This window comes from Sarcophilus harrisii, chromosome 1 (assembly GCF_902635505.1).
Source record: "Sarcophilus harrisii chromosome 1, mSarHar1.11, whole genome shotgun sequence".
NCBI lineage: Eukaryota > Metazoa > Chordata > Mammalia > Dasyuromorphia > Dasyuridae > Sarcophilus > Sarcophilus harrisii.
In genome coordinates this window covers 92549193-92575480 of record NC_045426.1, presented here as the reverse complement: position 1 = coordinate 92575480, position 26288 = coordinate 92549193, and the positions used below count along the sequence as shown (strand labels likewise).

The 26288-nt window shown below is 45.2% G+C and overlaps 3 protein-coding genes across 15 annotated transcripts in view; 2 read left to right on the top strand and 1 right to left on the bottom strand.

Moving 5' to 3' along the window:
* Positions 1 to 1546: 1546 nt before the first annotated feature.
* Positions 1547 to 18974, top strand: ATRIP (ATR interacting protein). 7 transcript variants are annotated; one of them, XR_002769562.2, is made up of 14 exons: positions 2365 to 2439; positions 2686 to 3114; positions 3982 to 4118; positions 5864 to 6034; positions 7834 to 7955; positions 9210 to 9373; positions 11254 to 11349; positions 11830 to 11956; positions 12253 to 12996; positions 15036 to 15178; positions 15773 to 15864; positions 16451 to 16476; positions 18072 to 18324; positions 18804 to 18974. XR_002769562.2 is itself a non-coding variant. In XM_012543414.3 (14 exons), exons 2-14 carry the CDS (start codon positions 2751 to 2753, stop codon positions 18869 to 18871), a joined length of 2565 nt encoding a protein of 854 aa, XP_012398868.2. In that variant the 5' UTR covers positions 2365 to 2439; positions 2686 to 2750; the 3' UTR covers positions 18872 to 18974. The 7 variants fall into 7 exon arrangements, 6 of the variants coding, with proteins under 6 accessions (XP_031817030.1, XP_012398868.2, XP_031817026.1 ...); XM_012543414.3 differs by having other exon boundaries at positions 16393 to 16476; XM_031961170.1 differs by lacking the exon at positions 18804 to 18974 and having other exon boundaries at positions 1547 to 2376; positions 16393 to 16476; positions 18072 to 18739.
* Positions 18975 to 19881: 907 nt separating this feature from the next.
* TREX1 (three prime repair exonuclease 1) lies at positions 19882 to 22604 on the top strand. Its single transcript, XM_031961199.1, has 2 exons — positions 19882 to 19955; positions 21151 to 22604. Exon 2 carries the CDS (start codon positions 21156 to 21158, stop codon positions 22131 to 22133), a length of 978 nt encoding a protein of 325 aa, XP_031817059.1. The 5' UTR covers positions 19882 to 19955; positions 21151 to 21155; the 3' UTR covers positions 22134 to 22604.
* A 69-nt stretch (positions 22605 to 22673) lies between these two features.
* Positions 22674 to 26288, bottom strand: part of SHISA5 (shisa family member 5) — a 41444-nt gene continuing 37829 nt past the window's right edge. For 5 of the 7 annotated variants that reach the window (XM_031961227.1, XM_031961201.1, XM_012543409.3 and 2 more), the window contains 2 exons: positions 24696 to 24908; positions 22674 to 24270 (listed from right to left, as the gene is read on the bottom strand). In XM_031961227.1, the coding sequence (XP_031817087.1) occupies positions 24120 to 24270; positions 24696 to 24908 (364 nt within the window). In that variant the 3' untranslated portion in view covers positions 22674 to 24119. The remainder of the gene's footprint in view (positions 24271 to 24695; positions 24909 to 26288) is intronic. The other 2 variants (XM_031961204.1, XM_003762173.4) reach the window with 1 other exon arrangement.

The window sequence follows — 26288 nt, the reverse complement described above, 5'->3', positions numbered from 1 at the left end:
TGGCTCATATTCCTTTTTCCATGTCAGCTTTTGCTAATTCAGCTAGGATGAATTGTCCTAGTCTAGAATTTGTCCTCTGCCTTATTCTGCTTCATATATCTCTGGTTTAAACAGCAGTGTATACAAAATTAAACCAGATGGTCGAATGTACTTTTTTTTTCCCTTCGGTGTTAGATTCTTTCCAGTCAACTAAACTACTCACATAAGAGATTTGATATGAGATATGGAAAAGACAAGGATGAAGAAAGTCACACGATGTAAACCTGGAGGTAGTAGCTAGGCAACCAGAAATGCCGATCCCCATTCAGACCTAGAGAGCTACATATGGCCCCCAGCATGAAATATATTTTGAGAGATATATTAAACTAGTAATGGAGCTGAGAAGTGCTAAAGGGGGAAAGAAGGACCATTGTGGAAGGGAAACTGGTTTGGGAGTTGTGGCTGAAACCAAATTGTTGAACCACACACCATGAAGGAGTAAAACTAAAACTGTCTGCTATGTATACGATACTATAGGTATGGAGATGAAAAATGGCTAAATTCTGGAGCCTATCTAAACCAGCCCTGAATATCTGAAAGCCTCTAGTTCCTGAAGAGAGGAAATTAAGGTACTCTGGGAAGAATTTGTGTATTTTGTCGAGATCATTTCACATGAGTTTAAATTGAACTCGGTTCCAGAAATCTTGACTTGTATTCAGTCAGCAAGCATTTATATGTGGAGGAGCTTACTCTGAATAGTCTGTAACTATGCTATGCACCAGGAATACAGATGAAGGCAAGAAGCAGTCAGGAGTTCATGGTCTGATTGGAGAGACAATATGCAAACAAATCACAAAGTGCAAATCAGGTATAGACAGGATAAATCGGGAGAGGAGAGGCACTTGAGGACTGATAAAGGCATTTTGCCTAAGAGGGAACTTTAGCTCTGAGCTTAAGTGGGAGAGGGCAAGTGAAAATCCCCGGAGTTATTAGATGGGAATGTTGAGTTCAAGGACTACAAGATCAGTGTCATTGGAGAATAAACAAACCGGAAAGGCACCATGGATCAGATCTTGAAGGTCTTTAAAAGCAAAACGGAATTTCATATTTGATCCTAGATGCAATAGGGAGCTGTTATAGCAAAGGATCTTGGAATTTTTTGGTAGTGTAGATTCCTTTGGCAGTCTGGTTTAAACTGATGGACCACTTCTCAATAAAAATTTTAAATGCATACAGCAAGTCAATAAACATTTATTAGTGCTTAATCCGTGCCAGGCTTCCAGCTTGGTGGAAGTTACTTGTCATCGCGAGCTTGCGTTCTGAAGTGGAGAACATACAAAGACTCGTGTGCATACCAGATAAACAGTACATGAGTAGTCATCTTGGGGAAAGAATTGGGAAGGGAAGCAGGAAGATCTCTCAGAGAAGATGAAAATCAAAAGCAACGTCCCCAGCCTTTTGTCTCCTTCCACAATATGACTAAATGGGAAAGTTTTGCGTGGTTGCACCATGGATAACCTATATCAAATGTCTCGGAGAGGGAGGAAAAAAAGAAGGCAGGGAAATAAAATATTGTTGAACATTTTTTAAAAATCTAGGCACGCTTTTGTATTACCGGCGAGGAACTCGCGCCAGGACAGACACGCGGCACTGAACTTCGCGGGGGAGGGACGAAAGGAGGAGGGATGTGTCAGTACTTATAGGGTCCGCCTCCCAAACGACCACTTTCTCCCCCGCACTTTGGATTGGGGTTGCCGCGGGGCGCTGCAAGGCCGGTTACCAGAGCGGGTCGTTCAGCCGGAACAGCCCCTGCCCACCCCACGCCGCTTAGGTCCGCGCTGCCTTCCCTTGTCTACATTCGTGCTTCAAGTAAATCCCGAAAAGTCACGGATGAATGAGGCACTGACGGATGTTAGGGGCGCGCGGGGATACCGCAGGAGGCCCACATCCCAGGCCGCCGGCCCGCTCTCGGAGGGCCGCTCGGGGCGCAGGCCTCCTGGCTGGGCTCCGCGTGGGGTCGCGACCCCGGAGGGCTCCGCTGGCCCCTAAGCGCCTTCCTCCGGACGTCTGTTCTCTCCCCTCCTCCTTCTATTTCCCACAATCCTTCCCGCCACAGTTTTTGCCGCCATAGCTCCCAAACTTCCATGTCCCAGGTACCCTAGGCCCACCTCTCAAGCTGCACCCCGCGTCTAAACTTGATTACGTCATCAGCGCGCGCTCAAGACCAGGCCGCCGGCGACGCTGTTTCGTCAATCGGAGGCACCCATCTACTAATCCCCAGGCTTGCCGGGAGCGCAACCTCGTGCCGGAGCCTGGGGCCTGATTGGTCGTTGCGGCTGGGAGGCGGGTCAAGCGCAATGATTGGCAGGGGGTAGTAGCGGCGGCGGCGGAACTGAGGTGAGTGGCCGGAGGCCGGATCGAGTCCGAGAACGGGTCTCGTGTCTCGGGATGGGGAGAGAGGTAGGGAAGAAGTGCCCGGAGGGAGGGATGAGGAGACTGCCGGCGGAGGAGGGGGAGGGAGGGCAGGTGCGAGAAGGGGTGCCCGAGGACAGGATGAGGCAAGCGGTGGGGGAGGGGCGGCAGGAGAAGGGAGGGCTGGGGGAGGGGAAGGAGAGATGCCCGGGGGGGGGGGGGGGGGGGGGGGGGGGGGGGGGGGGGGGGCGCAGGTGGGAACCACCATCCCTTCTGTCCCGCCCTTCCCTCCAGGCGGCGCCGCATCCTCCCACACAGCCACCTTGGGGGTCTCGGGTCATTTCTCCGGAAGAGCCCCGATGGCCGGGAACTCGGGGAACCGCTTCCTGGGGAGCAAGAAAAGGAGCCCCGCGCAGCTGCAAGAGCTGCGGCTGCCCCCGGGCCGGGAGCCTCGGGAGCGCGCCCCGGGGGGGTCCCCGCCGAGTAAGCGGTCCAAGAGCCTGGACCTGGCCGAGCTCCAGGAGACGGAAGACTCCTTCGGCTACCACGAAGAGTTCACGGCCGACGACTTGGAGGAAATCGATATCCTGGCGTCCCAGGCTCTGACGCAAGCTCTAGACTGCAAGGGCCTGGCGGCGGCTTCCCCCTCGGGCGCGAGGAGCTCCGGTCAGAGCGCGGGCCGCCCGGAGCTCCCCAGAAATGACGGCACCACGTGCGCCTTGGGTACGTGCCGGGAACTTGGCCGGGGGGTGGAAAGCCAGTAACACCCACAGTAGCGCGCTTCTGCGGCCTGGCACGTTCTCAGGAAATCACGTGCTCGCTGTCTCCTTAGGCAGCCCCGTTAGGTGGGTACTACAGGTGTCATTCCCGTTTTTCAGGTGAAGAAGCCTAAGGCCAGAGGTCTTAAGCGACTTGCCAATGGTAACCCAGCTAGTAAGTATGTCAGAATCAGGACTTGAACACAGGTCTCTCCGACTGCTGGTCCTCTCTGCCCGGCTTTCTTTCTGGGACTAGCTATGCCTCAGTGATGTCAGCATTCAGGGACAGACTGGAACGAGTCATCCTTTCCCTGATGTGGAAGCACTCTTGATTCACAGTCTGGGAAACAGGGCAACAAGTTTTACCTGAAAACTAAGTTAAGCATATTCCCATAGGCTTACTCACCTCCCTGACCCCTTTCTTCTCATACAGGCAGTTTGCAAATTGGGGATTTCACAAGCTTGTGTTTCAGGCTTCAACAGCTTACCTCTATACATTGTCTCGGGTTTTAAGGAGGCAATAAGGTATCCAGACCATCTCTCCAAAGCCTAATGTGTAACATAATGGTGCCATAAAATCAAGCCGCTATTTGATTTTATTGGAGCTGGAACTTCTAGGGTGCTGACTCCTTCAGACAGCAGAGTAGGAGCTCCAGCTCCATCTGTCTCTGTCAGGAAAATGGCTGTGGGGTCGGGGTATTTAATATATGGGATCATTTATAAATTGAGTGTTTCCTTAAACTGGGGGTTCCTTGCGGGTTGTTCATAGTGATGTGATTCTTTTCAGCGTATCTTGATTCAGATATAATTTAAGTAAATTCTTAACCGGCAGAAATCCCTAATTTTTCTGAACAAGATGGAATGTCCAGAAGTAAAAATCCTTCAGAGAAAAACAGAGAAAAGATTCTAGCTAAAGATATTTCTGAATTTGAAAAACTTAAAGCACAACATGAAAAACTAAAGGAAAAGGTAAGTGATCCGAATCTTTTTTGCCACTTAGTGCAGATTTGACCACTCATTCCTCTCTTGCCTCCCTCAACCCTATTCAATAAAATCTAGTGACTTCTTTTGCCTCTAGCATCGAATATATGCAGTTCTCCATTTAACATGTAAAACTTCTCAGCTTGACCCCTTGTCTTTTTAGTATTCATATTTCTCTAATTCTTTAGTCTAGCCATACTGATCTGCTTACTGTCCCCCTTCCCCTTCCTTTACTATTTCCCATAACTAGAATGTATTCTCTAATCAATTCTATACCCTAAGATATTTGGCTTTCTTTAAGACTCACTTTCAAATAACTCTGGGAGATGACTAAAAACCATTACATTAAATTCCCAATCCCTATATTTATGCACACCTGCATTTTTGATTTCCTTCACAAGCTAATTGTACAATAATTCAGAGCCTGATTCTTTTTGTACAGCAAAATAATGTTTTGGTCATGTATACTTATTGTGTATCTAAGTTATATTTTAATATATTTAACATCTACTGGTCATCCTGCCATCTAGGGGAGGGGGTGGGGGGGGGGGGTTAAGAGGTGAAAAATTGGAACAAGAGGTTTGGCAATTGTTAATGCTGTAAAGTTACCCATGTATATATCCTGTAAATAAAAGGCTATTAAATAAAAAAAATAATAATAATAAAAAAGACTCACTTTCAAATGCCATCTTCTACAGGAAAGTTTTTCTGATACTCTTTGCTGCTAGTGCCTCCCTTCTAAATGTACCTTGAATCTACACTGTGTATATTTTGTATATAGGCCCATATATGTACTGTACACAATAGAATGCAAATTCCTTGAAAAACTGGTTTGGGGGTGTTACATTTTCTTTAACTTAGTGCCTGGAACACAGTAAACACAGAAATGCTTGTGCATTTATTTCTTGCCCTCTTGTTAGGATGCCTCAAGAAATAATGGTAGCTCATATTTGCATATGGCCTTAACTTTATAAAATGCTTTCTTTACAAAGACCATACAGAATAGGTATTGGAAGAATTATTAATCCCATTTACAGATGACAAGAACTGAAGCTCTAAAAGATAAAGTGACTTTCCTGAAAGCATAGTAGATCTTGAGTCATTTAGATTCAATTCCAATACTCTTTCCAGCATACCAGATTGTTTTTCAAATCAAAGAAAAACTGGACACAGGCCCATCTGTAAAGCCAGTTCAGAACATTACCTTGATGAAGGGATAACAAAGACAAACACTATTCTCTACCATTTTATGCATCAATTCCAATCTTTTGTCTCTTTATTCTGATTTAGAGAAGCTGAGCTCTCTGAGTGACTTAGAAACTTTTCATTTCAACAGTCTCAGTCTATGGCACCCCAAGCAATGCATCAACATTTAGTTTGTGCTGTTGTTCAGTTATGTCTATCCCTTCATGTTCCTATATGAGATTTTCTTGGCAGAGTACTAGAATGGTTTGCCATTTCCTTTTTCAGTGGATGAAGGCAAGCAGAAGTTAAGGTACTTGCTCAAGTTCACAGAGCCTGTGAATAACTAAGGCTAAATTTGAACTCATATCTTCCTGACTCTTAAGCCCCAAACTCTATCCTCTGAGCCATTGAGCTGCTTCTTTAGTTTCTGCTAATGTGTATATGTTTCATTGTACTTAACCTGAGATCATAATTACATTTAGCTTTTAAGCATATGTGCCTCTTTTCCTCTGATGGTATTTTCTCACAGATTAATTTGGGATTTACAGATGCAAGCAATGCAAGAGGAAATCCTTATTAAAAATGGAGAAATTAAAATCTTACGAGACTCATTGCATCACACAGAGTCCAATCTAGAAGAAAAGAAACGGTCACATTTTCTTCTTGAACAGGAAAAAATTCAGGCCCTTAATGACAAAGAAAAAGAATTCTCCAAAAAGGTAATTTATTGTCTATTGCCTATATTTTTGATGTCAGCTTTATATAGTCAGAACAGTTCTTTTATTTAGAGTCCTCCCATAATTCCTACATTTCTTTTAGGAGAAAAGGCATTAGGGTTAAGAGCAGAAAAATATTGTCTTCCCAATCAAATTAAGTTTCTTGAGGATGTGAACTGTTTTTTTCTCATTTGTATCCCCAAGCCTTAACGCAATATCAAACACATAGTGGGACATTTAGTAAATGTTTATTGAATTGAATTGATGCCAGATATATATTTACCATTGTATTTGTGGAATGAAACGGAGACTAGTTTAACCTCAGATGCAGGCTATGAAATCACTTAAAACAGGTAGAATCCATAGGCATCATTCACATGAACGCAATTGTATTTTGACCAAAAAATATTAAACAAATGGCAGAGTCCTGCATCTTTGTTTATAGAAACAAGAAATTGTGATACCAGTTCAGAATCTGTTCATTGCTTAGAGAAATGATAAAAAGAAGCCCAGATTTATTGTTGATTCAGGTATTACAAAGAAATAGTAGAAATCTCCTGTTTTGAAAATTTAGCACCTAATAAATACCTAGAATAATATGAACAAGTGGCTTAAAATAATATACCAGAGACTCACTATCACCAACAGAACAAATCTTATTACAACTACAAACACCAAAATATCCTTGAGAAATTTAACAAATAAGATGTACTAGGCTCAGAGCATCATTACAGAAAAAAACATTGACCACAAAAACCTGGACATTACATTCATCCATAAAGATTTAAGAGCAAAATGAAAATTGCTATTTTCTATTAGATAAATTAACAAGTTTTTGTTTGTTTGTTTGTTTTTTGGTTTCCTTTTCCCTTCCTTTCTCTCTCCATCCTACTAAGTGATAACAAAATAAACTTCTGTAACAAATATATAGTCAAATAAAGCAAATTCCCCCACTGGACAAATGTATGTCTTATTCTGAATTTTGAGTCTATCATCTCTTTGTCATCACTTCCATTTTTCATGAGGTTCAGGAAAGCTAAGAATCTTGACCATGTGATCATGATCACACAGATAATAAATGTCAGAACCCAAATCTCCTAGGTTCAGATTTAATGTTATTTCCATTCCATGACAGTGTCTTCCTGAACTTAGTTTAAAATCTCTGGTTGCAGTTTTATGGCTTTTTCTTATTTACTGTTAAAATCACATTGAGCATATAAAGTTCCAGTTTTATGGTGTCCTAAAGGGGCCTCCACACCAATAAAGATATATACAGGGCTTTTGAATGAAATGATTCCCTACTTTTTAGTTGTCCTCTTTGCATAGAACTTAGGTGATACAGACTTAGTTTTATCAGCAGTTTCAAACTACTAGCAGTTGAGCTACCTCATTTCATTTAAGCCATCCATGGAATGGACTTGTAGCTCTCTGCAGCACACAAAGATTCTAGATATTTGAGTTATATATATCAAGGGGGACTTTGAAAGTCACTTTTTAATATATGAGATGGTTTATAATGTATTAATCCTTGCCCAGATTCAGGGACAAGGCTAGAACTTGAGATTGTTATATATATATATCTAGTTGCCTTATAGCAAAATACCTATCGTCATTTTCTATTGGTTTCCCTTTTCTAGTTAACTGTTAAATCTTGAGTTCAGTATTAAAGGTGATCTGGGCACATGAACACATTCATCCACAACATGTTTTCATTTATATCTTTTGTGTTCCCGTCACCACATAATTGTACCTAATAGATGCTTAAAGAATATTTGTTGAATGGACTGTGTCTTGCCTTCTAGCTCCAGTCACTGCAGTCAGAACTTCAGTTTAAAGATGCTGAGATGAATGAATTGAGGACCAAGCTGCAAAACAGTGGAAAAGCCAGTAAAGCTACCACCACCCTATCCATGTCCCATGTCAGGTACAGTGTGTCCTGCAGAGAGAGAGAGAAGACATCTTGGCCTTATTTAGTAAAAGTCAGTAGTAGAGTCCTGAGTAAAATTCATTCATTAACAGTTCTCTTTTGGGAAAGATTCCCTTTGTTACATATACCAGAAGACTTCAATAGTCTGGGTTATAATCCCCTAGTCAGGAGTCTTGACTCCACATTGGAAGGGTCTAGCATCTCCAAGGTGTTCAGGTTTTGCCAGACTTTGATTAAGCATAATGTCCCCAAATTAATTGTTTAAATTACAATGGTTTGTTCTCCAAAATGTTTTCGACTTTGTAAACATATTTTAAAGAATAGAAATTCAAATCTAAGCCAAGGGTGATTCAGACCTAGTTACTTAGAATATCTATTCTCATCTGTTATCTGGCACTCCCTTCATTCCTTTTGTTGTAAGTACCCATTGTGCCACTTTCTAAACTACTCCTGTATACATAAAAAAAAAATTAGGAACTTATCCTGAAAAAATGGGATTCTGTCATCCTTGGCTAAAAGTATTTTTCTGGCATTGAACTTAAGGGAACTTGAAGGACATATATTTGCTCAAATGAGCATGGTGTGAGCAACTTTCTCAGTTTGCATCTGCAGGAGCATTTGGGTTTTTCAAGCTGAAAAGCTCAGGGCTTTATCCCTGCAGCAAATTCATAACCCTTCTTCCACAATGTATCTTCATGATTCCAAAATAGTTATCATAATCCCTCATTTTCTGACCCAAGAGCTGATGCCCAGGTTTCTGTGCCTTTGGAACAACAAAACAAAACAATTCTTAGTCTTAAAAAAATTGAGATTTACAGAAAAACTTCCTAAATTTCTCCTTATGCTTCAGGGTAGCAGATATTATATAAATCCTCCCAGCATTATCTTTACCTCCTTTTTTCTTGAGTCTTGTGTCTCAACTCTTAAATATTGAGGTAAGGCTTCTTTACAGAAAAAAAGAAGTGATTTGATAAAACTAAGTAATAAATGTGGCTCATATTCTTAGTTAACTAAAAAGACCCAGTCTATTTTCATTACTAGTGAATAGGAAATATCTTGCACTTTTCAAGTGTAAAATTTTGGCTGAAAGCAGGACAAATCTAATAGTCAAGACCTTATGCTGAATTTAGCAAGAAGAAAAACATCTTGTCATGAAGTTTTCTACCATGATTTTTAAAGATTTTGTTACTTAATATTTTGAGCTGATTTCAGTAGAATCATTATTAACAAATTTGATTTAACTTTTTCCAGTCCTAGGAAAAGCCCTTCCAGAGTTATAAAGCCAGACGCTTGCTCTCCACAAATGGGAAAATCATCTTTTCCTACAAAGGAGTCGTTCAATGCCAACACATCCCCTCCCCATCCCTGTCAGTCATCCACACATCCCTATGTCTTGGCTCTATCCTACAGAGAGGGTAAGCACCCACCAGACATTCTGGAAACATAAATGATTTTCATTCATTCTTCTATTCAATAATCATTAGTTAAGTGCCTAATAGATTCCAGCTTCTGGACAAAAAGATACAAAGATTATTAAAATATGATCATTGACCTCATCTAGTCTGCATTTCTTATAGGAAGTTACAACACATACACATAGTAGTGTGCAATAAATGTAAAATAAGTAGTGCTGAAGTAGATATAAAAAGGATGGAAGGGTATGTGATGCTATTTGAGGTTGGAGAAAAAAAATTTCAGACTTGAAGTGAGAATCTGTAGGAGGCTTCTAGTAATGTGTGACATATGAACTAGACCTTGAAGGTTAAGATTTTAAAAGAGAAATACTGGGAGTAGAGAAAAGGAAGGAAGCATTCCAGGAATAGGGAATAGCAAAGGATTAGCAAAGACATGGAGATGTGAGATCATAGGTCATATGTGAGGAAAAGGATCCAATGAAAATTGTAGCATACCTGGAAGAGAGTATTGTGAGATAAGATTAGAAAGGTATCTCATTGTGGAAAGCCTTGAATGCCAGGGTAGGGTGTTAGAACTTTTTTGATAAGCATTAGGGAATCAATCTCATTGTGGAAAGCCTTGAATGCTAGGGTAGGGTGTTAGAACTTTTTTGATTAAGCATTAGGGAATCATAGAAGAGTTTTGCATAAAGGCTTAATAACAGTCTATACATAATGAAGATTGATTTGACAGTTGTAAAAAGGATGGATTTAGAGGAGGAAGAATAGAAGTGGAAAGATCTATTGGTAGGCTGGTGAAGTGTAGAGGGCAGAAACTCTGTAAAGTATATTTAAGACTCAGTATGATTGATGTAATCTTATGACAAGATATTAATTCAGTGGAATTGATGAGATAATGGTTCCCTAGTGATATAATGATTTGCTTATATTCAGTATGATGAATTGATGTAATTGTAATAGAGTATAAGAGGTCAGACAACTCAATGTTCTCAGTCACAGAGGTTAGAAAACAGCAACGGCCTCTCAGTATCCACACTGTCAGGTGGCTTCCGTGTATTCCAACAGCTCCCATGTGTTCTAACAATGCAGTATTCCAGATGGATAGTAATGAGGGGCCATTTTGGGTAGTAGCAGTGGGAGTGGAGAGGTGGGAGCAGGTGGTAGAGACTGTGAAGAGGTAGCACCAATAAGATTTGGTGACTCATTGGCATGGCTTGTAAGGGAGAGGAGCAATATGCAGCAGCTTTGCTCTGGTTCACAAAAGCCACCCTTGTTTTTTGGTTCTCTCAAGGTTTGAAGGGATGCTGCTCATTTTTTCTGCAGAAACAAGCTGGCAGTGGTAGGGTTTCATTTTGACACTACTGTCTAAACTATTTTTCTGTCAATCCTTTGTGACTAGGAGATAAAGAATTGTCAATTAAATGAAATTTTAAGTACATTTTAAAATGTTGTTCTTAACTTTCTCTTAACTTAGCTTTAACATAGAATATTCATTTTTCTTCTCTGTAACATCTTTATCTGAAAAGCTTCCTGTCATCTTCTCATACTTATGGCACCTAACTCACAAAAAAAGTTAACTGCAATTTAGTCTTAATCAGTAGTTCAGTTAAGAAAAGACAGATTTTATTTTTTTCATGAAATGCAGTGAATTTTATTTATTTTTTTTTTAATTCTGGATATTAAGATATTAAAGCTTTTCTAGAATGCTTAGTTCTTGTTTCATTCTGGCTTTAGGTTTGTCTAGAGTGGGATATCTAGGGTTAATGGACATGGAACTAATTAAGTTGCTTACTGCCTTTTTTCAAGGTGGCAGTCATCTTGTGTACATTGAACTTCTGTGTCTTTTATACACAGCTTACAACTTGTTTTTCTTGTTTCAGATAGTAAAACCCACAGTTTGGGAAATGAATCTGTAAAACAGGAGGAGACACAAAGAAATCTTACTTCCAGTTGTATTCATCGACCAAACACTCAAGGTACTAAAGTTTAGTAGTCCCAGATCCTGGATACCATATGTAAGACTGCTTTTCTTAAAGGCATATCTTTCTTAGGCTATTACAGGCAGCCCCACAAAAATTCTAGGATGTGATGTGCAAAGGGACAGTTTTTGTTTGATGAAAGAGGGGAAAGGTTGATGGAGAGGAAGTGGGCAGCTCACAAGAGAAAAATTTTCTTCCTTCTTCAGCTTTCCTAGAAACAGAGGATCAGTTGGAAGAGATGATAGGCCACTTAAGCCAAACTGACTTCATAAAATGATGAATGAATAGCAAGAGCAGAGAGGACTTTTTTGTTAAATTTCTCCTAGCAGGTGTATATAAGACAGAAACATCTAACATACAAGAAACACAGGGGTTTTCAGTAGAGGTTTGGTTCACATAGTTGTGATGTGTCTCAAGTGACATCTCCTAGAAAAAGCTTCATATCAAGATTGATTCAGCCTACTTTGTCTTCTGCAGGTTCTGTTTTGATAAACTTGCTTCTGAAGCAGCCTTTGATTCCAGGGGTATCACTAGGTCTGTGTCATCTTCTGAGCAGTCATCCTGAAGCCCCTGCTGCTTTCTTTCACCCTCCCAGATCAGACAGGTAAGTGTACAATTTTGAAGCAATTCTCAGGAAAGGACTTGTTATTTCTAACAGCTATAGCTGTGGCACTTCACTGGTCCTGTTCCTACTCACCCATGTGCTTTCTAGGTGAATATGTGGACCTCTTGGCTATGGTTTGGCCTGCTTGCCGCATAGACTACCTCCCAGGTTGGGATCATGATGCAGTGCAGTGTCACACGCTATCATAGAACAAACACTTAATAAGTGCCGACTTTGTACAGAGCGTTAATTGTCAGTCTCACAATGGACTGCCCTCTTTTGTGCTTTTCTCTTAGTGCTACATCAGGAATGTCAAGCATCCAGACCACATGTTCTAGAGAAGGCTCATTCTCTGCCTCATCCCTGAGAGAAGCACAGAGCCTGGCTATCACGGGACTAAACCTAATTGCCAGGGATGAAGGTTCATCTGATGAAGACCTCAGTGAGGGGAACAAGAGGCCCTCTCATGTCACTCAGCTCTGCCAGCTCCCGGGGGCTGTGCACCTTCTTCCCCTTGTTAGGTATTACATTGGCCTCTACCACCAGACTCTGCAGGCTGTAGCCACAATGAAAAGGAACAGTTCTGGGGACTCATCAGCTTGCTCCTCCCGAGTGAGCAGCAGCAGAGAGTCCAGCACAGAGGATTCCTTGTCAGCTCTAGAAGGGTTCACTGTGGTGGCCCTCAGCATTCTTCAGCACCTGGTGTGTTACAGTGAAGCTGTTGTTCAAACATTACTATCAGGAAGAAGAAGAAGAGATGCCACTGATGGAGAGGATCCTGCCTTAGGAGGGAGCAAGAACTCTGTGTACAAAATGAGTCGCAAGAAGACATCAGAAAACCCTGTAGTGGAAGAACAACTGGCAGAGGATCCAGAGGAGACTGTGAATAGCCAGGAGCAACATCCATTGTTGAAGATACTCCTTCACTTGTTGTCTTTCTCCTCTGCTCCAGCAGGTCACCTACAAGTTAGAGTCCTGAACCAGTGCCTTAAAGTTTTGGTGAAATTAGCTGAAAATTGTGCATTTGATTTATTGCCCAGGTAAAAAAGCAGATAGGAATCAAGTTTCTCTTTAGCCTGCCCCCTGAACTTTCTGCAAATAGTATGTGCTTTCACTAGTAGTTTCCTCCTGTGTTCTTAATTCAATTCATACTTAGTTATGAAGTATAATTTTGGAAGAAATTTGTGGTGCACAGAAATGCATTTCATTTGGACCTTGAAAAAGCCCTGTAAGATAGATGGTGTGATTATTGTTGTCCCTTTTGCATATGAGAAAATTGAGCCTTAAAGAAGGAAAGTGGCCCTTGGTCACACAGGTATTAAGTGGTAGAATCTGGAGTCCAACTTAGTTCTTCTGAATTCCAAACTAGTGTTCCATTACACTTCCTTGTAGGGAATGCTCTTGTCTACGAGAGAGTTGGACTAGGTTTGGAGAAGGGAAAAGGCATGTCTTTTGTTTAATTCTGTCTTTATATGACAGGTAAGATGGGGGCTTTGTGCCAGAGAGTTCTAGAGGAAAAAATCCAGTTTGAGACCCAAATGTCTATTTCCAATGTCTTGGCAGAGAGTAACAGTGTTTGATACCCTGCATCCATCAAAGCATGTGGGTCTATCACTAGATTTAGTTGTTAGGTTGCTGATCCCTAAGCTACATCATATAAATTAGTTTACTAGAAGTCTGTGTCAAACTGCTGATCCTTGTTCTGTTTGTTATGATGAGGTTCTGTTTATGTGTAACATTCTGATACAGTTGAATCCAACAAAAAACAACATATTATTTTCCCCATTTGGATTCGCCATGGGTTAAATTACTATAACCTTTGGCAAATAGCAGGATCTCTAGGTTTGTGTTGCCTTCTCTGTGAAATGAAGGGTTTGAATTAGTGATTCTTGGTTTCCTCTTAATTTTGTCACTTTGGGACCATATGAGTCCGAGGCAGACTTCAAGCAGCACAAAATGATCTATTATGTAAAAGTTAATTATTCTAATTTATTCTTTGAGATACAGTTGAGTGATTAATAGCCCATTTAAGTCTCATTGATGGTCCCTAAAAATCACTTTCCAAAGCCTATAAGAAAAAGATCTAAAATAGTACAAGCATTTAATAAAATTTAGGTCAGTCAGAACTGTAAGAGGTTTATCTTGTGATTTATTTCAGCCTAAAATGTCCTAATTGTGAAACTAAAACTTTTGTAGGTTGTCACATTATTACTGGTCGAGTTATTATATCACATTCTCTGTACTAAAACATACAGTGCATATTCTTCTACCACATGGATACCAGAAAGGTCACTACTACTTTCTCTCCCATGCTGAGGCAGAAATTTGTTCTTGGAGTAGAGCTGGAGTTCTTTTGTCACCATATAGCCTTCAGCTTCACAGATGTTTTCCATCCTCATTCAAGTACCCAAATTCCACCAACCCATTTGGGCTTATTGAAGCCAGAGCTACATCTTCATGCTCCCCTAGTAACTTAGAACCAAGGAACCCTCCCTCCGTTGATACTTTGGTACCAGGGCCTAATAGAACTAAAAATGGACCATTCAAAGGCCTGTACCATATCAATGATCCCCAAGTTGGCACACTGTCATGAACCAAGGTACAGGTCATGTTATTCTTGTTATAAGGAAGAACAGCCTCTTCCTTCTCATATATGGTTCCATCAGGGCCTTGGATCTTTTGCTAGGTTTGCACCTTCCCCAGGCCTGTGCTCTGGAAGTGGGCCAAGGCATAGTTTAGGCTAAGCACTACAAGTTGGGGGGAAAAACCTCAGACAGGTCCAGGATGGCTCAGGCTGCATCTTTATAGGTCTGTGTTCATCTTTACAGCTAGTCTGGCTTGTCCTTCATTTTACTTTACTTAGGGGAATGGAGAGCACAGAGGGCATTTATTCTTCTGTTACCTCTTTGGATGCTGAAAGTCTGCTGGGGAAAAGGCCCTGAGCTGTCTACATCCTTAAAATTCATTTGTTCTTTACTTCTCTGGTGAGAGAGACAACCCAGTCATGAGCAGCCTGTGGTATATCCTGGTCTCAAAGGTTTTGATTGATGCAGCATCCCTGATTATCTGTGTTTTCCAGGTTCCAGTGTGTGCTGAGCAGCCATGGCTTGCTCCAGTGCCTTTCCTCAACAGCCCATCTGTCAGCTGTCCTCCTGACTGTTCATCTTCTGTCTCTTCTTGTTGACCATGAGAAGTTAGCTCCTCAACTCTGCTCCCAATCAGGTAAAAAGGCATTTCTAGAAATGTAGGAGCTGTCATGACAAAAGCAGAGTCCTATGGACTCATAAAGCTGATAATGTGATATAGAGAACTCTGGACCTGAAGGCAGGAAACCCAAGTTCAAATCTAACCTCAGACATTTAGTGGCTGTGTGGCCCTGGGCAAGACTCTGGTTAACCTCTATATTAGTTTCCTCAAGTCTAAAATGGGAGCAATAGTAGCACTTGCCTTGTAGGAGTATTGTAAGGATTAAAGGAGATATTTGTAAAAAACTGTTTAGTGCAGTGCCTAGAACATAGTAGGTATTATGTGAACATTTATTCTTTCCCTCTTTTCTTCCTTTTCTCTCCTGTGTATCAGAACTACTCTATTCTGCCATAAGAAGACCCTGACAGCCTCAGTGATGAGACTGAGCAGGGTTAGGGAGTTTGTTATCCTCAGAATGAGTGCTGCTTGGAGGGAAAAAGAGGTGCATGGCATGACAAATTTCGTCTGCAGAACTGTCTGAAACCCTCAGTCATAACTTCTCTGAGCCTGGTAGGGGGGAACAAAGGATGATTACTTAGTGAAAAAAATGTTAACTTTTTTTTTTTCCAGAAACCTGTCTTCTCCTCTTGCTATACATGTACATCACTTCAAGGCCAGATAAAACAGTTGTGGAGACACAGTGGTTTCAGCTGGAACAAGAGGTAAACATCAGGACTTGTTGGTTTTTCAAAAATCACTCAACAACTTGCTGAAGAGTTCCTAAGGGAGGCAGTCTTTTATTTCAGTCCTAGGGGAAGAAAGAAGCTTCCATTTATTCAGCTACAAGTGCCCAGTCCTATTTCTAAGCATTGTTGGGGAGGTGAGAGAATAAGGAAGGTATGATCCCTTTCAGAGTTTGGGAGACAGGATGCTTGCATAAAACAACTAAGTGGCCATCTGAGCCTATTTATATATTTCCAAACGCAGAGCAGACTTTGCTTTGGGAGCTAGTGATGGTCTTTACATTAGTGGGCATTTCTAAAGGTGTGTTACCATTCTGCTGGATTGGCAATACTTCTGAGTACCTACTAGTACTCAGGGAGTCCCTCCCTTTGTCCAGGTAAGCAGTTGCTGAGTTAGCTGAATCAAAGTGGAGGGCAGTCCAAGAAGACTGGTTACTCTAGAAGGGTCCTGCTCCTCCCTGCGGAGTTTGTGGTAGGACCTTGCGTCCTTGTGCTCTCTTGTCCTAGACTGTGTGGTTCCTGGCCAAGATCATGCAGAGTCCTGACTCTCCTATCTCCATTACAGGATCTGACTGCCAGTGCAGCCTGGAGGTAAGTGGCTAGGGAATGAGGTAAGATGAGCAGGCATGACTTGAGCCCCATAGCAATCAAATCCCACACATTTTTCATGTTTCCAGGCATTGCCCTTCCTAAGTCCTTATCCCTCCCTCCAAACCTCTTGACAGTAAATGGCCTTCCTCAGAAAGGAGAATCATGCACACTAAGTCTCTACTGAACCAGTGGCAAATGCTTGTTATGAAGGGAGAAGGCCATTCGAAGCTTCTCCCATGTGCTGGAAAATGGCTTCTTCTAATTGCACATGTTTTGCATATATTGGATTGCTTGTCTTCTGGGGGAAGGGAGAAAAAAAATTTGGAAAGCAGGATTTTGTAGGGGTGAATGTTGAGAACTATTTATGCATGTGTTTTGAAAATTAGCTTTATTTTTAAAAAATGAAAAAAGAAAATGGTTTCTTCTACTTTTAAATACAACTCATGTTTGGTTACAATTTACAACATCCCTGCTCAGCTCTTTTAAAGTTACAATTATCCCCTGAATGGTGCTATCCACATCTTGACCTCTCCCAATCAGTGATACAGTGGTCACACCCCACACATACACCTCTGTGCTATGGTTCTCCAAGTGTGGTCCAGGGTCCCTGAGGAAATCTCAAAATATTTAGATATTTTCGGAGGATCTATGAGGTCAAAACTATTTCCCTAATACTGCTGTGGTACTTACAATTCTAGTATGGTAAATATTGGTTACTATATCCCACATAAAAAAGAGTTGGGAAGGATAATCAACAATTCTTAAAAGTATAATAGTCCTGAAACCAAAAAGTTTGAGAACCACTGATATGGAGAAAGGGACTTTTCAGTTTTTCAAATTTTTGCCTTTTCATTTTTTTTCTTTTGTCTCTTTCCTAAGATTCAATTCTGAATCTTAGTTAACTTCCAGCAAATAGAAACCTGCCAGTTCAGTGTAGTGTGGACCAAGCAGCTTGGTTTAGCCCTATCTATAAACAGAAGCCCCATTCTATCACTTCCTCACTCAGCAAACTCCAGTGGCTCCTTATTGCTCTAAGGATCCAGTATAATCTCGGTGGTACATTATCATTTAGTCCTCCTTTTGCATTCTTCAATTCAGCCAAACTGTTCTTTGGCTGTTCTTTGCAAAACACTACATCTCCCATTTCTGAGCCTTAATAGTGGTTATTCCCATTCTCGGGGTGTTCTCTCTCCCCTCTGCCTTTTAAAATGCCTTATTTTGCATGAAATCTTTCTTACATCTCCCTCAAAAATCAAAAGATTACTTTATATTTGTATGTGTTCTCTACATCATATATATAGCTGTATATATAATAATATACATGGTATACATGCATTTCTGTATATACATGTCGTCTCCAATAGAATTGTGAACTATTTCTTTTTTCTTTGTTTACCTATCAGAGGTATATGGCACATGATGTATGCCTAATAAACACTTATTGATTGGTTCATTGGTTGAAAAAGTATTTAAAATTAAATCAGTTACAGAAAACATTCTCTTCCTCTTCAAAATCAACCCCTAAATAAAAGCCTCCTGACCTGCTTCCCAGTCCTTCATCACCTTGTACTCCTGTTTTTCATTCTGTTTTCCAGGTCGTCAAAGCACTCATAGTGATGTTACACAGACAATGGCTGACCATTCGGAGGTTGGAAGGTCATGTACAGATGGGCCAGAGGAAGCAGATGGTCCGGTGCCTTCGGGACACCTTGTTGTTATTGCACAGTCTGTCCCAGAGAGACACCCTATTCCATGTGCACTGCATGGATGTTCTCCACCAGTATGACCAGGTGATTCCGGGTATCCAAGCCCTTCTTCAAGGCCTCCCTGACAAGACAAACTGTGAAGGTGAGAGAATGAATCTGTGGACAGGCCAAACTGAAGAAAGTATCACTAGCCAGGAGACCTCCAGGAAAACCACCTCTTGCTTTGTCTTTCTGAGTCACCAACGGTAACCCCAGATACAATCTCCTACTACCTTGCAGCTCCCAATTCGTCTTTTTGTAAGATGCTGCCTAGCAGCCCCAACCCCTCCTATGTCCTAGGCCTGTGGAATTTTCGTCTATGTCTAGTTTCCTGAGCCAGTTATCTGGGACTTACATCTGCTGCCTGCCTTTACAGCTTGTTCTGACTCAGCAGAGCCTGGGCCCAGATGTGACCACAAGCCAGGAATATTGGAGAGGGGAGGGGAGAGGAATGGAAGGCTCAGTGGGCAGAGCAGTCTCTGAGGCACTGCCTCAAGGGGCAAAGCAACAGATGTCATCTGTTCCTGCCCAGATACTTTGGATCCAGCCAGTCACCATTTAATCCTTTTGTTTCTGGTTTAGAGACAGCTCTGGAAGACCTGTGCCGAACAGAACCAGACTTGGAAGACCCTGAGGTGGACCCTAGCTAAAGCACAAGGTGGCGCTTCGACCACCAGCTTTTCAACTATAGACTTGAATTTTATAGAGAAGTTTTTAAAATTACACCAACAGATTAAAGATAAATATCATTGACACTTCAAAGAATATTCTTTTCATTATTTTTATCACTCTTAACTCTAGGACCTTTCTAATTCTGCAGTTGCCAGAACCTCTGAAACAAGATACATACATAGATTTTAGAACTGCAAAGAGCTTTTTAGAGGCAGTCTGACCCAACCTCTTTATCTAGAGTTCAGGTAGTTGAGGTTGTCACTTCCACAAGACAATACTCCCATCAGAAGTAGAACAGGGCCCTGAAATTAGATCTCTTGCCTCCTGATCTGTTCATCACATACATGTGATCACATAATACTGCAAAATCACATCTGACATCCGAATTAAACACAAGGAGCCCCTATCCTATAAAGACACTCTGGGCTCCCATTGAAGAGCACCTCCAGGAGACTAAGTGGAGGCTGCCTTTGGCCTTAAAAATAAAACAGCGCCTCCTCCCCAGGGAACAGATCTCTCCCTTGATAGAAAAAGGGGGCAGGAATAGCTGATGATCTGTGTCGTCCTCGTCCCTTCCCCCCCAATCCCGTGTTCCCCACAATCGTCTCCTCCTCTGAATGTACTGCTCATTAGAGTTGTGTGGGCTTTGGGAAATGGTCACAATCTCTTAACTGGGTCCCACCTGAATGTCCTGTAATCTCCAAGGGGAGCCAGTTGTCAGGGGCACGGGGCAGGTACTGGGAACTCGGCCCGTCTTTCCCTAGGAGCGAGGCGGACTGGTACATTAAAGGGCCCAGGAGGATCGTCCCCTTCTGCCACGCTCCGCGCCCCTCGGCCTTTCTAAATCGGAGGAAGACTCCTCCACAAAACAGGTTCTCACCTTGGTTGGGGTGGATATAGGGGGCGTGTTCGGCCCCGCCCAGGGGGCGGGGGGGGGGGAGGCTCGGCCCCCCCAGCGGGAGGGGGTGCTTTCGTTTCTCCCTAGCCGGGCCGGGAAAACGAGAACTTCCCCGAAGTCCCATCCTTGCCCGCAGTGCCCGATCCTCTCTTCCGATCCGGTCGGTGAGTAGAGTACGGACCCCGCAGGCACATCCCGGGGAGGGCACCCAGCGCGGCTCCGGGACTGAAAGCTTCCCCACGCCGGCGTGCGGAGGAGGAGCTCGGGCGGCGCCAGAGCTGGTGCCGACACTCCGGGTCTCCCTGCACAGACCTGCCCTCGGGGCGGTGTCTCCCCACCTCCTCCAGGTGTCCCCAGAAGGCCCTTCCAGCCCTAAAGCTGCCTCCAGATCCCGGGCCCCCGGGCCCCGGCTTCCCGCGGCGCTGGGCTCGGCCCGCTCCAGATCCCGGGCCCCCGCTTCCTGCAGCGCTGGGCTCATCCCGTTCCAGATCTCGGGCCCCCGGTCCCCCGGTCCCCCTCCCCTCCCTCGTTGCTGGGCTCGGCCCGCTCCAGATCCCGGGCCCCCGGGCCCCCGCCTCCCGCGGCGCTGGGCTCGGCCCGCTCCAGACCCCGGGCCCCCGGGCCCCCCCCTCCCGCGGCGCTGGGCTCGGCCAGCTCCAGATCCCGGGCCCCCGGGCCCCCGCCTCCCGCGGCGCTGGGCTCGGCCCGCTCCAGATCCCGGTCCCCCGGGCCCCCGCCTCCCGCGGTGCGGGGCTCAGCCGGCTCCAGATCCTGCCCCCTCCCCCCAAATCTGGTCCCCAGCCCGACGGGGAGCCGAAGCCACACCCGGACATTCCGGGCCTCGGGCTGAGTCAGCTCCCCACGCCCGCGTTGGCCGCGGGGCCCCGCCGCCTCCCTGGCTCCTGACTCACTGCCCCGGCCCGTATACACTGCGTACCGGCCCCCCAGCGCAGTCTCCTAAGGAGTCGCTCGGCCCTCTCACCTACACTACGTCATCTCCCCTCCATCCAAGTCCGTGAGCTTCAGATCCCACGTCTCCCTTCCCCCAAACTCCACGCCCACAAGATAGATTCATGAATCAGACCCGCGGCGGCTTTCCTCCCAGGCCCAGCCCCAGCCCCAGCAACTTCAGATCCATCCGTTTTCCTTCACATTCACCGAGTTTCCCAAATTCGGGTCTGTGCGCATCAAAGCCTGCAGCTCCTGGCCCCTTCTCCCCAGATCCAGGAAGGGCACTGACCTCCGCACCTGCCTCCCCCTTCCTCCCCGAGTCCGGAGAGCCGAGTTCCCCGAGTCCCAGGCCTCTCTCCTTCCCCCCTCCGCCCCAGCCCCGTTTTCCTTCACTCGCTATTTCCTCAGGTTCCATGGGTTTGGAAGCAGCCGCCCCGAGGCCCATGGAGACCCTCGTCATCCTGGACCTTGAAGCCACAGGCCTGCCCTTCTCTCAGCCCAAGGTCACCGAGCTGTGCCTGGTGGCCATCCACAGACATGCCTTGGAGGGGCCCCAAGCTGCCCCTCCAACGGGGGCCCCTTGCCAGGTGCCTCCGCCACCCCGGGTGACTGACAAGCTCTGCGTGTGTGTGGCCCCCGGAAAGGCCTGCAGCGCGGCAGCCAGCAGCCTCACAGGCCTGAACACGGCCATGCTGACGGCCCACCGGAGGCCTCGCTTTGACTCCGGGCTTGGGGGCCTTCTGCAGGCCTTCCTTCAGAGGCAGCCACCCCCCGTCTGTCTGGTGGCCCACAACGGGGACCGCTTTGACTTTCCCCTGTTGCAAGCCGAGCTGGTCGGGGCCGGCCTAGGCACAGATGCCCTAAGCGGTGTCTTCTGTGTGGACAGCATCGCGGCCCTGAGAGCCCTGGACCGCTCGGGCCCACCCCGGGAATCCAGCCAGAGGAAGAGCTACAGCCTGGGGAACGTCTACACCCGTCTGTACGGCCAGGCCCCGCCCGACACGCACACCGCCGAGGGCGACGTCCTTGCCCTGGTCAGCATCTGCCAGGCCCGGCCCCAGCCCCTGCTGCGCTGGGTCGACACTCACGCCAGACCCTTCAGCAGCGTCAAACCCATGTACGAAGCGGGAGCCGTGACCGACCAGGAGGCTGCCTGTGACACGGGGACAATGACCGAATGCCCGAAGCTCCGGGCAGCCCCCGCCGGGGCCGCATCGGGGGATGCCAGCCCAGGTAGCGGCAAGAGAAGGGGCAGACCAGAGGCTCCCTCCCGCCCCCGGAACGCCCCCAGCCCCTCCCATCTGAACCCGTCCCACCTGCTGGCCATGCTGGGCCCCCTGGTGGTTTTGACCATGGCGGTGGCTCTGTACTGGGTGCCCTGGTCATCCTAGTGTCATCCACATCCCCTTTGGATGGAGGAGCAGGTCTTCCAAGGGAGAGTCTCATGGATATGTTACAAAACAAAGTTTTAAATAAAAATTAGAACCTTTGGCCCAGACTTCCACCACAGGAATCTGATCCAGCAGTTCCTCTGGCCTGTCTTTGTTATAGCCCCACATTCAAAAGCCTTTTCCGGGGGAAGACCGACTAGACACCCTTCCAGACAGGGCAGGCTTGGAGGATCACTTTCGTAAATCTGGAGGAGGAGAATCTGGTTTCCTATCTCAGGCGAAAACCTCCCCACTGTAGCTCCTAGTCTGAAGGCAGAGGGAGTCTGACTTTCAGAGATCTCCTGATCTCTGGCAGACATGGAAGGCCCACCAGTTCTAAACTGGACCAGTGACTTAGCCACAGGACAACAGACTGCAAGGCCAGAATCATCCCTGAGAGGCCCCAGGATCTCAGTTGACCAACCTCATATCAACCCCAACAACTGAGACCAAGAAGCTCCTTTAAACCCTAATACCCCACCACCAGCACCACCTTTGGGATCGCTGAAGAATCAAATCCATTGGTTTATTATAAATAGGAGCTCAGCCCAAACAGGAACAGGCCAGCCCCTTCACAGAACACACAGAGGTAATAGGTTACAAATGAGAGAACAAGAATGGTCAAAGCATGATACCAGAAAAGTCCTGTGCCCTGAGACCAAAGACAACCCCTCTCCTTCCAGATGGGAGCCAGTTAACCCATAATCAGCCCTCAATGCCATTGTCTATAACCCCTTTCCTTTTGACTTTTGGGAAAGGAAGGATAGAATTAACTTAAGAGGAAGGTACTCAAATTAGGTTATGGGATTTCCAAGCTTAAAGGTACTCCTAAAATCATCTCAATCCATTTCCCTCAAATTACAGAATAGAAAGCAGGGGCAGGGAATTTAGTTGGCCCCTCTCCTTTGGAGCATCCTCCCCTGTTCTATTTCTGCCCTATCCATTCTACACTCCACCCACCATGGGCAAGCCTGAGCTTATGCTACTTGAAGCTTAAATGTCATCAAAAATCTCTTGCCTCGGGTTAACAAACACAGGTCACAACAGCTACTAATGCGGGGATAAAGTTTTAAAAAGTAAGAGAGAACAAAGGTTGACAAACCTGAGTCTGGATGTCTTTCCTGACAAGGAACAAAGCAGCTCAGCAATTAGAACTGAGACAAACCTAGCACCCACATTTTCTCCCCTCTCTGACAGAGGAAGGGGTAAGATTTAGATCAAGTGTTGGCCAAATCTGCTTAATGCTTACATCCCAACAATACAACCCTCTGATGCAAGCGGACTCTCCCCCCATCCCAGAACATATCACTTTCCACATGGAGACTGGCTGGAGAAGCCCCAGCAGGGATCCTGAGATGGAAGGAGCTGAGGCCCCCAGGAGCAAGGGTGAATTATGCTGTAGCATCTGAAAATGTCTTTTGGCCAGTATAGAGCTGATGAGAATTTTAAAGAAATACCCTAAAGCTGACATGGTCCCAGTGCCAGAGAAACTTTTTCAGATCAGTCCAGTGTTGCTGTTCTCCTCCCTCTGACCAGCAGGACACTGTGGAGGACACGGGTTCTATGAGGCCTTCGGGAACCAGCACCAGGAAGGATGGAGTGCCTCTTCTGGTCTTCAAGTCAAGGTCAGCAACTCAAGACATGGTGAAAACCATGTGCTGACACGGCTCTCTTCATCTATTCCTTTTAACACTGTCTCATGATTGCCCTTCAAATACTGCCCTAATGCTCATTTCACAAGTCTCTTCCTTTGTTTCCTGTGACTTGGCAAAAATCACAGCAACTTATTTTCCAGAATGATCTGAAGAAATCTTTAGGAAATGTCATTTTACTGTGTCTCGTCCCAGCCCATATATTGTGGGGAAACAGAATGTTACAAGTACAACATACAGCTTGCATTTACTTGGGAGAAGAGAATACGACATAGACACAAACATTCCCACACACTCAAACACACTGACAGGCAGGAAGAGGAAGAAAAGAGAGGGGGGACTTCAGGGGCAGAGCACAGGAGCAGCTCAATAGCCAGTCTTTGGAGGCTCCACGTATGCAGGGTTGTATGGAGGCTGACTGATAGGGTACGGCGCTCCAGCACCTGCTGGGGAACAAACAGACACCACCCAGATGAGTCACAATCACATCCCCCAGTCCAGAATCCTCCATCAGAGCCAATCTGAATTTTTTTTTTAAATCACATAGGTCTCATATTTCCCACTACCCACGTACAATTAGCAAAGGGCTAACTAGTACAAGTGCTAGTCAGTGGGACAGTGACACTGATCAGGGTCTTGGGAAATGGTGGGAGGGAATTTATTTTAGGGGGAACAAAAGGGAGGCCAGGGAGGGTAGGGTGGGGAGAGAGAGTAGGGTAGTGGAGAATAATATTTATAAATAGGATCTCGGAGGTCAAAATATGACATTTGGAAAAATCACTGTGGCTGGAAGGGTCTGGGCTCTGGGGTGGGGAGAGTGGGAGGAGGGAAGGGGAGGGGTAAGCTGCCCCCTTGTCCTGGCTGTACTCACCAGGCTGAGCCTCGTGGTAGGCAGGAGGTCCGGTTGGCTGGGCAGGGTAGGGTGGCGGGTACTGGGCTGGATAAGGTGCAACTGGCATCCCTGGCTGGACAGGCATAGGTTGGTAGCCCTGGTACATGGCCCCAGGGTAACCAGGCGGCACGCCTTGCTGCTGGGGGTATGCAGAGTGGACCACGGTGGTCGTGTTGGTGGTGGTCACCACAGCTGCAAACAGAACACAGAATAAAGGCTCCTTCTCTTTTAGACCAGCAAAACCTAAGTCTCTTAAGACTTCCCTAGCTGCCCTAAGGTCGTCCCGAAAGAATCCATTTTTTTAGACTCACATCCCTCCCCCAGAACACACATACACACTCTGGACACAGTCACAAAGATGCCTAGAAAATTTCTGTCCCTGGAATGCATAGAAACACTCATAGTATATGCAGAGACAAACAGCCACACACAAGCAAACCTGGGCCTCTAGTCACATATTGTGCTCTCAGAACATACAGAATTGCTCCTCTCTTTCCAATGCTACTAGTGGAAAAACTGAGGGATTCCCAGTGATTCCTGAAAGTCAGGCTAAAGGCCTGAGAAAATGCCTTCCAAATTCCTAGTTCTGTCCTATAAGCAGATGCTCAAAAGGCTAATGTTGTTTGTCATAAATTAAATCACATGTGGTACAGCCCACAAAGCGTGGGAGACAGAACAGGACACAGTGGGGCGCTCAACAGGGAACGGGGACCAGAACATAGAGGGTCAAGGAGACACTGATGAGCACAGAGTGTATCGGAGCCAATGCTCAGGTCGCAAAAGTGGGCACAAGAGCAGGGCAGAGAGACGGACACAGCACAGAGACATTAGACGCAGAAGGGAATACAGAGATGAGATAAAAACAGATAAACACAGGGCAGGGGGCAGAACAGGGGTACACAGTGTACTAATCTGTTACTCAGGGTTACAAGAAGTCAGGTGGGCAGTTAGAAGTGGCTGCAGCACCGGGTCTGGAATCAGAAAGACCCGACCCAAGTTCAAATGTGGACATATACTTAACTCTGCCTCAGTTTCCTCATCTGTAAAATGAGAAGGAAATGGCAAAGCACTCCTATATCTTTGGGGGGGTGGGAGGGGGGGGGACATCCAAATGCAGTCCCAGAGTGTTGGACACCATATGGCCATAACCAGATCCCAGTGCCCAATAGGCTACATCTCCCTCTTCTTCTACTTCACATACATAAATCTCCACTAAAGAATCTTTTAATTAATATTAGGACAGAAAGTAACTGGAAAGAGGAACGTTGAATGGAAATAAGAAGGAAACCGAGAAAGCAACTGATCCAAGAGAACTGATAATGAAACTAGTCTGCTTCTTCTTGACAGACTAGATCATAACATTGTACACATTGACCCATTGTCAGATGGGTCCCTGTGTAAAGCGTCTGTTATGACTTAACTGGAGGTTGTTTTTTTTGGGGGGGGGAAGGGGGTCATTATTATCTTAAAAAAGAAAAGGTTCAGTTCTAGTGACAGGAGAAACATATTTCCACAAACAAATATAAAAACAAAAGGTACAGAAAAACTTTTTGTAATGAGGAAGGAATGAGG

Excerpts from the sequence above, each read along its gene's own strand:
- TREX1 (XM_031961199.1), top strand. The coding sequence starts at position 21,156 with ATGGGTTTGGAAGCAGCCGCCCCGAGGCCCATGGAGACCCTCGTCATC.
- ATRIP (XM_031961170.1), top strand. The coding sequence starts at position 2,751 with ATGGCCGGGAACTCGGGGAACCGCTTCCTGGGGAGCAAGAAAAGGAGC. Across the intron at positions 3,115-3,981 it reads CGGCACCACGTGCGCCTTGG|AAATCCCTAATTTTTCTGAA; the intron begins GTACGTGCCGGG and ends CTTAACCGGCAG. Across the intron at positions 15,865-16,392 it reads GGTTTCAGCTGGAACAAGAG|ACTGTGTGGTTCCTGGCCAA; the intron begins GTAAACATCAGG and ends CTCTTGTCCTAG.